This window comes from Mus caroli, chromosome 5, assembly GCF_900094665.2.
Source record: "Mus caroli chromosome 5, CAROLI_EIJ_v1.1, whole genome shotgun sequence".
Classification (NCBI taxonomy): Eukaryota; Metazoa; Chordata; class Mammalia; order Rodentia; family Muridae; genus Mus; species Mus caroli.
In genome coordinates, this window is record NC_034574.1 from 114595841 (window position 1) to 114606671 (window position 10831).

At 51.1% G+C, this 10831-nt stretch overlaps 1 protein-coding gene across 1 annotated transcript in view; it reads right to left on the reverse strand.

Moving 5' to 3' along the window:
* Aldh2 (aldehyde dehydrogenase 2 family member) overlaps positions 1–10831 on the reverse strand; it is a 25613-nt gene that overhangs the window by 6749 nt on the left and 8033 nt on the right. The window contains exons 2-8 of the mRNA XM_021161715.2: positions 6273–6377; positions 5260–5400; positions 3978–4057; positions 2077–2188; positions 1508–1636; positions 843–956; positions 1–103 (exon numbers count right to left, since the gene is read on the reverse strand). Of these exons, the coding sequence (XP_021017374.1) occupies positions 1–103; positions 843–956; positions 1508–1636; positions 2077–2188; positions 3978–4057; positions 5260–5400; positions 6273–6377 (784 nt within the window). The remainder of the gene's footprint in view (positions 104–842; positions 957–1507; positions 1637–2076; positions 2189–3977; positions 4058–5259; positions 5401–6272; positions 6378–10831) is intronic.

Here is a 10831-nt window from a genome sequence, read left to right on the forward strand (position 1 = left end):
TGTCAGCGTCAGACATGATGATATTGGGACTCTTTCCCCCCAGCTCCAGGGTTACTCTCTTGAGGTTGCTGCTCCCAGCAGCCACCTGGATTAGGTGACCAACCTGCGGAGACACAGACACCATGGACTGCTGTTAGCAGGGGGAAGGAAGCTAGATGCTCCACACACGCAGTCACTGGGTCCCAAGAGACCCAAGAATTCACCTTCCTCTGCTGCCACTGAGCTCATGACAAGAACCCAGATCTGTGCCAGGTGCTGGGTCTTGGACTCAGCCCTCCTGATGCCCTTAGAGGCCGGGATGGCTTGAGGATGAGGGGACTGAGGCTAGGAGTAGCCAAGTCGCATAGCCAGTTACCCCGATAGCCAATGAGGAGGCAGGACCCAATCAAACTATTGTGTGGCCTCCTTCCTGGCTCAGTGCTGTCCTGTCTGTGAGGGCAAGCACAGATTACCACTCTTCCCCAGATACCCAGAGCCTGGCACAAAGATGACCCCACACATGCCTCTACAAGGAGGCCAGCCCCTCTGTGAAAGCCTCCGACTAAGGCTGGGTGTGGAAGGGGCCAGGAGGTAAAGCTGTCTGGAAACCACTCTTGTCTTGAAGGAAGATGAAATATTGTATGAAGCCAGAGAGTCCCAGCCCCCTGGAGTAAGTGCTGACACCATCCCCGCCCCCACCTGGAGGCTGCATCCAGGAGGCTGGCAGACCACAGAGAACATAGTCCTGAGCTGCCTTCTGGCACACATATGAGGGCTGTCATTTAGGGACCCAGAGGCATGAAGGGATCAGGTCCTGAGCCTGAGCCACCATGCTGCAAACCTGAGGGCCTGAGACACCTTACCTCCGTGGAGCCTGTGAATGCCACTTTGTCCACACCCTCATGGGATGCGATGGCAGCCCCGGNGGTAGGGCCGAATCCGGGAATGATATTGACCACACCAGGGGGGAAGCCTGCCTGTAGGGGAAGCCAGGAGATGTGGATGTCAGCCTTTTGCTCCCGGGGCGTTGACAAAGAAAACCTATTGTCCCCAAAAGTGATCTGGGGACACATGCAAATGAAGGCCACTCCATACTACACGAGCCACCCTACAGGGACTCCTAAAAGTGGCTGGGACAAGGAGCCTGGCTATAGGGTCCTCAAAGGAGCTGACAGTTCTAGAACAGTGCCTTTCATCCTTTAGAGAGTCTTGTGCCACAGGCCCCAGTGTGAGAGACAGTAATATGCACCCCTCTGCTAAAGGTACTGAGGCCCAAGTTCCCCTCTGACTAAGGTACTGAGGACCAAGTTTCCCTCTGGATAAAGTGTGAAAGACTTCATTGACTCTGGTTAAGGTACTAAGGACTGAGTTCCCCTCTGGGTAAGGTACTGAGGACCAAGTTCCCCTCTGTAAGGTACAGAGGACAGATTTCTACGACAGTCTCAGGGGTCCAAGGCTTTCCTCAGATCTCCTCCAGAGCAAGCCATGCGAGGACATTCAGAGGTCACAGCAGAAGCAAGCCACCCACCTCCTTGATCAAGTTGGCCACGTAGAGCGCGGTGAGCGGTGTCTGCTCGGCCACCTTCATCACCACCACGTTCCCGGTTGCCAGGGCTGGGCCCAGTTTCCATGCTTGCATCAGGAGTGGGAAGTTCCACTGTACAAAACAACAGTCAACCAACTGCGGGTGCTCCTCAGAGAGACACAGCAGGTGGCAGGAAGGACCACTCCTGAGGGGCCCTACTACTTAGCCATGGGTTGGGACACTGGATGAGACTGGTAGCTGATAGGGACAGAGGCTCACACCTATTAGCCTCTTGGGTACTAGGTACCCTGAGAGTTCCTGACTCCCCATGATCAATTGACTGCCACTATTCAGATGAAGAACTGAGGCTTTATAGGGGATAAACGATTTAAACCTATCCCACTAGACTCGCCAAAGCCTAACCATCACCCAGTCACCTTCAGGTGATACCTCCAGGAGAATCTCCCACTTCGCAATGGACATACCCCATTTTTACCCCAAATGAGCATGGTTAACCCAAAGTTTCCCCCCCCCTGGCACCATGACTTCCAGAAGGGCTAGTTAGTACACACTGGAATGATCTGTCCACACACGCCCACAGGCTCATGGCGGGTGTAGCTGAAGAAGTCGCCGTCGATGGGAATGGTTTTCCCATGGTACTTGTCAGCCCAGCCAGCGTAATAGCTAAAAGAAGAAAAATCCAAGCATGTCTAGCCTGCACTACACGGCAGAGAGATGCCCTCGTACTGCACTGACAACAACCCTGGCATTTGGCTTATTCCCAGAAGGAAACAGATGACCACCAAGACATGGGGATCTACTCTCTCGAAGAAACTTCGGAGCCCCAGACAAATACGAGGTCCACAGCCTGGGCTGTTTCCCACCTATTCAGCATACTTGATGGAGACTCAGTCTTTTAACTAAGTGCCTGGGTTTATTAACAAGTGTGTAGGGCCAGCCCAGCACTGGAGGATCACAGGTATGACCAGTGGAGGAAGGCAGACACATCCTGGACTAGCCTCTACCCATGATGCTCATTATCCCAATCAGGGTACACAGATGACAGAAAAGCAGAATTGCCAAGGGAGAGCCAGTGTGTGGTCATGGCGTGTACGGTTAGCCTTTAGGAAAGGGAGGGACAGGGAAGATTCAGGATGAGGCATGGGGGTTTGTAGAAGAAAGATTCCTGAAGTGAATAGGGTCTGCCAAAGCTGAACAAGTTGGGACTTGAGTTTCTTAGGCTTAGCACATCTGACATTTTGATTTGGACAATTCTTTGTTGCAGGGACTCGTTCTGTGGGTCTCAGGATATTTAGCGGTGTCCCTGGCCTCTCTGAGACAGAGCTAGCTGCACCATCCCTGGCAGTCATGACAGGACATGCCTCTGGAAGCGCTCACTGCCCCTGGGGATATGATGACCTTGGCTGAGTCTCCCGCGTTATGGAAGACAACTCCTGCCATTTGGGCACTGCTGCTCTCTGCCAGCCACTGTCCATACCACAGTCTGTCCAAACAGCCCCTGGCTGGGCAGACGCAAAGCAAGCAGGTTGCAGACCCTTCCCCAGGATGTTGGCATTTGGTCTAAGGGATGACAACATAAAAGCTGGCCCTGAAGAAGCCACATGTGGCAAAAGAAGAAATAAGGGAGTGGGGTTGAGACGCAGGCCTTTCACTCTGAGACATGACTCTTGCTATTGTCTATAATGGGCAAACGCCAAGGGCTAATCAGCCACCTCATTGGTCATTAAGATGATGATCAGGCTGGAGAGATGGCTCAGTGTTAAGAGCACTGACTGCTCTTCCAGAGGTTCTGAGTTCAATTCCTAGCACCCACATGGCGGCTCACAACCATCCGTAATGTGATTTTTCTTTTATCTTTTTCTTTTTTTCTTTTGTTTTTTTTGAGACAGGGTTTCTCTGTATAGCTCTGGCTGTCCTGGAACTCACTTTGTAAACCAGGCTGGCCTCAAACTCAGAAATCTGCCTGCCTCTGCCTCCCAAGTGCTGGGATTAAAGGCATGTGCCACCATGCCTGGATTTGTAATGGGATTTGATGTCCACAGCTACAGTGTACTTATATACATTAAAAAAAAAAAAAAAAGATGTTGAAAAACAACAGAATCAGCAAGCAGAACAACTGTCGAGCCTTTAGCCAGGCTAAAAGAAGAAACCAAAGCAGAGGACTGGAAAGACTAGACTGCCGGAAACCATGAACAACTGAAGATCAACACATTAGATCCCTTAGTAACTGGCCATTTTGTTCCGAGGACCACAGAAATTATGGACCACAGCTCAAGACAGAGGAGAATCTCAGAGGGCTGACTTAGAAGGCTGGTCTACACCGAGGGATTTTCTCATGAGAAGGACCCTGAGTGGAGGGTCCAGTCCCTGTGAGCTTCTGCATCTTTTTAACTGTTTCTCCCTCCTGGCATTGTTCCCTCCCTCTTCTCGACGGCCAGAACAAAGCCCATACCGGAGACATTTCAGGACCATGTCCAAATCCACCAGGTACGAGATGACATAAGGCTTGCCGTTGTCCAGGGTCTCCAAGGCCTGAGGAGAGACCAAGGTTGGCAGACATGTTGGTGCAGGAATAAAGGGAAGTAAACGGATGACCAGTGACCCTGGGCCTGACTGGACAGGGACGGTGGAGGCTCAGGGTGAGTCTCCTCTGGACCACTGACTGTCTCCGGTATATTTGGACCATTGCCCCAGCTTCTCCGAACAGGGAGAGGGGTTGAGAAGGCGTGAGGAGCTAGCTTCACCCACTTCACAGACAGACTTTTAAGTTTGGTCCTCACCCAGATCCAACTGTTAGGAATACAGAAATGGTCAAAAAGCACGCTGATGTGGAACGCCTGTCACACATATTAAACATGCTAGGCAAAAGAACAAGTCTCCCCAACTCCACCTCAGAAACTCCAACGAGGACTAACCCTGAAGGATGGGGAGGGGGCAGCCTGGATGCAGGGAGATGAAGTCATGAGTCCAGCAGGAGGGGACAGTGTGTGCAAAGTTTCCAGGGCTCCAAGAAGCCTGGCTGTCAAAATAATGAAGGGGAGCCAGGCAGTGGTGGCGCACGCCTTTAATCCCAGCACTTGGGAGGCAGAGGCAGGCGGATTTCTGAGTTCGAGGCCAGCCTGGTCTACAGGGTGAGTTCTAGGACATCCAGGACTATACAGAGAAACCCTGTCTTGAAAAACAAAACAAAACAAAACAAAACAAAACAAAACACCCCCTCCCCAAAAACCCAACAATAACAACAACAAGAACTAACCAAGGGGAAGCAGGAGGGTCTGAACCAGTGAGTGGCACAGCTTGCCCAGCAGTGGAGCCTGCCAGGTTAAAGACTTTGTCCCCAAACTTCATGAATTGAATGCCATGGTGTACCTGGACAGTTTACTCTGGTGACCACCATAGAGAATGGGGCTCCCTTTGAGTTTTCCCATCAGGGTGGCCAAGATAAGGGCCTGGCCCACCATGCAGAGTGGCCCAAGGGAGGTGACCAGCTACAAAGGGCCTGTGTAAGAGAAACACTCCTCCTCTTCCAGAACTCTTCCATCTTGGCCACATCAGGGCAGACACGGAGATCTTAGCTGGTTAGGGAGAGGTAGATCCCGAAAGTATCTGTCCATCAGATACCATTATGATCCACGAGCAGCAAGGCCTCTGGGCATCCAGGGGATGCTATGAGCTTCATTCGCTATAGCTCACTTCAGCTGTAAAACATGTGGGCAAGAGGGCTGAGGACTCACCGCTAGGTAGGTCCGGTCCCGCTCTATGAGATCTGCCAATCGGTACAACAGCCGGCCCCGGTCAGATGCATCCATGCGGCGCCAGGGTGAGCCCAGCTGGAAGGCTGCACGAGCGGCCTTCACTGCCTTGTCTACGTCCTCCTGTAAAACAGTAACCCTGGGAGCTCAGACCTCAGCGGTGAATGCCTCCCAGTCCTGTACACCCCACTGCCAAGCACTCCATGGGCCAGTCAGTACAGGCAGTGCAGGAAACCTCCCAACACAGTCCTCCAGGGCCCCGAACCTAAGCCACCAACATACACCCCCACCTGGGGGTGTGATGGGAAAACCTCTGGCCATTAGGAGCAAGAGGCTCCTATGACTCAATCCTTAGAAAGGGACCCTGTTTCCGTGCTTCCAAGGAAGCAAGTCCAGCCGAAGGAACCATTCCTTGCAAGATGATGGGATTCGGGGCTGGTGAGATGGCTCAGCGGTTAAGAGCACTGACTGCTCTTCAGGAGGTCATGAGTTCAAATCCCAGCAACCACATTGTGGCTCACAGCCATCCTTAATGAGAAACAAATAAAAAAATCCTATGGGCCGAAGCGAAAGGGAAGGGGGGAAATAAAGGGGAAAAAAAAAGGTGATGGGATTCCCTAACAGCTGGAGGCTGGGCAGCCTAGCATATCCCGCACAGGGGGAACTGTGAGCTGAGAGGGGGGCACAGGGCTTTCATTTAGAATAAATACATCTACCATCGAGATACCCCATAAGCCAGAAAAACACAGTAGGTCCTTTTCTCAGTAGGTATAAAGGAAAGGACCATCTCAATACGGAGGCCAGGAGCACTGTGTGGTAGCAATACCTGTAGATCCTACACTCGGAACACAGCTTGGGAGGACTGACCCAAGTTCCAGTATATATATAGCCTGGGCTATATATCAAGTTCTAAGCCAGCCTACGCTGCAGAATGAGACTCCACCCCAGAAACAAACAAAGCCCAATCTACAGGGATATAAGTCACCAGGTCTTACCTTGTCCCCTTCGGCCACCTGGCAGATGACCTCCCCTGTGGAAGGGTTGACGGTGGGGAATGTTTTCCTGCTGACGGCGTCGTGCCACTCATTGTTAATGAAGATCTGCAACGAGAACAAAAAAAAAAAAAATTGTTCTCAGGTCCTGCTTTCAGCTCTATCGAGCACCGGTAAGGTAAACAAGAAAACAAAATTAAACAGAATAAGCACGGAGATGTAGATCAGTGCCAGAGAGCTACAGATTCCAGGTTAGAAGCACAAAAAATATGCACATGTCAAAAGCAGAATCCTACTGACCCCATGACTTTTTGCGGAATAACGAGACTGTTCCCGATGTGTCAGTCAACCACCGCCGGGTAACAAACACCCCCAAACACAGTGGCTTGAGACCATTCACTAAGAGCTGTGCCCATGGGTTGAGCTCCTCATGTGACTGCAGTCCATGAGTCACCTGGGCAGGATGAGCAAGGCATCTCTTCCTTTATTCACCCAGTACCATATGGACCCTTGGTTTCCTGACAGCATGGCGGAGCCAGACTAGTCAGCTGTCCGGGCAGCTGGCCTTTCTCTCCAGGGAGTCCCAGAAGCAAGCAGAAATGTCTCCCCCGGCCTCGTTTCAGAAGCTGCTCTCTCCGTTTGCTGAATTCTATAGGTCAGAACGTGCACGAGAGAATATCTCATGTATTGTACGGATACGTCGCCTGTCAATTAAAAAGCCTACAGCTTACGCAGGAAATAGAGGTGGAACATTCCAGAAGAGAAGGATTCTGGGATAGAGCCAGACACACAAGATGGACCTGGGAAGATGTGACGGGACGGACGCATGGGACCTGAGTACAGGTAACCAGCCACATGCCAGAATGTGGGCTAGAATAAATGAGATACTTTTAATTATATCAAGTCAGAGAAGAGCCTAGCTCTATGGCCAAGGTATTTGTAAATATCGTTTTGAGTCTGAGTCTTCTTTCTTCGAGCATGGTGCTAGGAGGAAGAATCAGAGACTAACTTCAACCAGAATGTGTCACAGGCCCAGTCCAGACTCACAGAAGGGGCATGAGCACCCCTTTTCTCTTGGACAAACAAGAAAACACTTAACAGCCAACCTCTTTAATTATTGTTTGTTGTTTTGAGACAGGGTCTCTCGGTGTGGCTCTGGCTGTCCCAGAACTCATTCTGTAGCCCAGGCTGGCCTCAAATGTACAGAGCTCCACCTGCCTCTGCCTTCTGAGTGCTGGGATTATGAAAGACTCACAACGTGAGGACTCCCCCATGTTCTGACTCAGGAGAGGCGACACCCCAAAATCACCCACAAGAAACGATCTTGCTGCAACTGCAAGAGGATTTTTATTCGAGAGCGTTCTCGGGCCCATGGTCATACACCACACAGGGGTAGAGGACCATGGCGCCCCGAGTAGCTGAGTAAGGGGGTATTTAAAGGAAGAAACCACAACTCATGAAGGTGGGGAGGGCGTTGTTGGAAAATACCAAAAATACCAGTTAAGAGTCACAAGGAAGTATAAAGTCACAAGTGTCAGGTTATCTCTCAAGACAGTTTCTAAGAGCAAGAGCCCCTAAAGATAGCACATTTGCATTGTAGGTTCCAGTAATGGTCAGGGTGCCATTCTTTGAATTGAACCCAGGAAGCGGGTGGGTGGAGGAATGTCGCTATCTGTTTTATGACCAGCACCTGGAGCACTAAGCCACAAAGGCTACACTCCCAAGCCTGGGCCCAAAAGCCTCGAATTTTGTTTTTACTTCTTCAATTAAAGGTGTGCGGCACCATATCCAGCTAGCCATCTTTATTCTAGGGAGAGATGGTCTTCAGTAGATCCATTCCCCTCTGCAGCACACACTGAATAACTTCCAGGTCAGGCTCTGTCCCATGCTGGGGACAGTGGCCCAGTTCAGTGATTAAGGACATAGGCTGAAGGTAGAATTTGGACTAAAGACTTGGACATTTCTTGGACCTGGCTTTGTCGCCAGGGTTAGGGACTTCTGACCCTGAAGGTGGCCCAGGCTTCTTTACCTCCAGAGCAGATTCCACGATTCCCCTTCTAAGGTGACGTGCCCAGGCATGCCCTGCCATGAGCAGCTGGCTATGTTGACTGCAGTGGGCATTGGGCGTCTTGGGTAGCTGAATTTTCTACACCAGTCACAAATTTCTCTCAGTGAACTGCACTGTGCAGCTGTTCACTGCCCGAATCTGACAAGATACATGTAAAGGTGAACTCGACTGTCAAGCTATGCTTGTGTGGTTTCAATATCCACCAATATTCATCTTTAATTAATTAATTTCCTAGACCCATATAGTTCCCAGTGAGGGACTTGGGTGTGAGGCTCAGACTTGAAACCCCCCCCCCTCTCTCTCTCTCTCTCTCCCCTCCCCCCTCCCTCCCTCCCTCCTTCCTTCGAGGTTCAAGTGAAGCAAAGGGGAGGAGGGATCGGAGGGGAAGTGGAGAGGACTTGGGGATGGATGCAGAGTGCCACAGGCTCACAAATCCCTCCATGGCAAGGCAGCACAGACAGACGTTAGGAGAGTGCTGGAGGGCCAGGCTAGAGGGCAGGGAAGCATGGCATGAGCTGCTCCTTGTCTACACTGCACGAGCTCCATCTGCAGGCACACCTGTGAGCACCAGCACCAGTCTTTTTGTATGTTTTTCCAGACAGGGTTTCTCTGTGTAGCCCTGGCTATCCTGGAACTCACTCTGTAGACCAGGCTGGCCTCCAACTCAGAAATATGCCTGCCTCTGCCTCCCAAGTGCTGGGATTAAAGGCGTGCGCCACCACTGCCGGGCTACCAGCACTCGTCTTAATTCTCTCCGCTTCACCATGTATAGGAAGGGACGGGGGAAGCCTGGCCATGGGTTCACATCCACAGCAGAGACAAGCGTTCAGATGCCAAGACCTTGTTATCTGCCCTCTTCCAACTCCAGCCATGGCCCAGATCTACCTGCGAGGTTAGAATACTCGTCCCCAAAGTATCTCCTCAAAGCTAAACATGGAGGCGCATGTATATAACCCTAGTACTTAGTAGGCTGAGGCAGGAGGATTGGCTTAAGGCCAGCACACAGCACATAGCAAAATCCAGTCTCATAAAGTCATAATAATAATAGTAGCACCCAACAAAAATACAGTTGCCATCTTTCTGTCTTACTCACCACCCCCCACCCATGACTCACCCCACCCCCACCCCACTACACTTTATTCTGAGGCAGGCATAGACTGGAGTCCAGCCCCTCCCCATTGGGAAGCTGGGGAAATGAGTCTCAGATGTCTGTATAAGAATTGTCTGTATGAGAGATGTGCAGTTCTGGGCCAGGACTCCACCACAGGCTGTTTTTTAACACTATCCTAGAAGAGGACAGCCATCTACAACTGAAGATCTCAGACCAGGAGTGACTCAGCCACCCGGCTCTCCCCTCCAGACAGAATTCATGAATTTATCCCCAAGAAGTTCTCAGGGCAGTTTGCAAACATCAGGAAGTTGGACAGAGAGAGGTGGCCTAATCAAACTAAGTGGTCATGGAGCACTGTCCCACCCTGCCTTGTCCCTGTGCTTGGAGGCAAGGCTGGAATATGCTGTGTCATTCTTCCAGTCTGTGGGAGTGACTGGTCAAAGTTCTGTCCTTCCTTCCTTCTTGGCTGGTGAAATAAGAGATTGCTGAGTTCATGGTCCCCATTTCCTCCCCGCCACGCCCCTCCCCTTGACCCCCAGCCAAGCACTGGTGGGGAGCCAGGAGGGCAGGGCACTCTCACACAGCCCAGCACAGCCAGCGCCTTCAGACCACAAGAGGGCAGAATCCAAGCCACAAGTCCACTGGCTCCTAACCCTCCTGGCCCCCAACCAAGGCCTGCCTTTCTTATGTAAGGTGCTGGATGCATTTGCTCTTCAGTTGCTAGAACACACAGGTCAGGAGGTGATGCTCTGAAATCTGAAGTAAAATCCAAACAGTGTCTGCCCGTGTCAAGAGGGTTTCACAGACTCTAGGTGTCCTCTAAGCTCTGGCAGTAAGTCAGAGCCGCCACCATGACAGGCACACAGGGCCAAGGACCCCAAGAGTTTTGTGGAGGTACACACCCTTAATCCCAGTATAAACTTTATAAATATAAGAGCAAACCTTTAAGAAAACTCAGCTAGATACATTGGCATTTTATTAATTTAATCCTAGAAATCTATGGGCCAACACGGGGGGGGGGGGGAGGGGGCGCGGCGGCGTTCCTATTCAAACCACAAGCTGAGATATGTGGAAATTCTAGAAAGAATTTCAAGTTGGTTGTTTGATTAACTGTGTGTGTGTGTGTGTGTGTGTGTGTGTGTGTGTGTCACAGCGGACATGTTTTTGGAAGTCTACCGTCCTTTCCTTCTACCATGGGCCTTCGATGGCTAGAACTCAGGCCATCAGGCCCAACCACAAGCATCCTTGGCCGATGAGCCACGCCGTAGGGCATCAAGTTTGTTTTGCTTTTAAACTAAAAGAGTCAAAGAATTTCGTTTTCACACTCACTACAGAAGTGAGACTTGCACTTTCTGGTCCCAGCCCCTTCTGGAACTGTCTTTT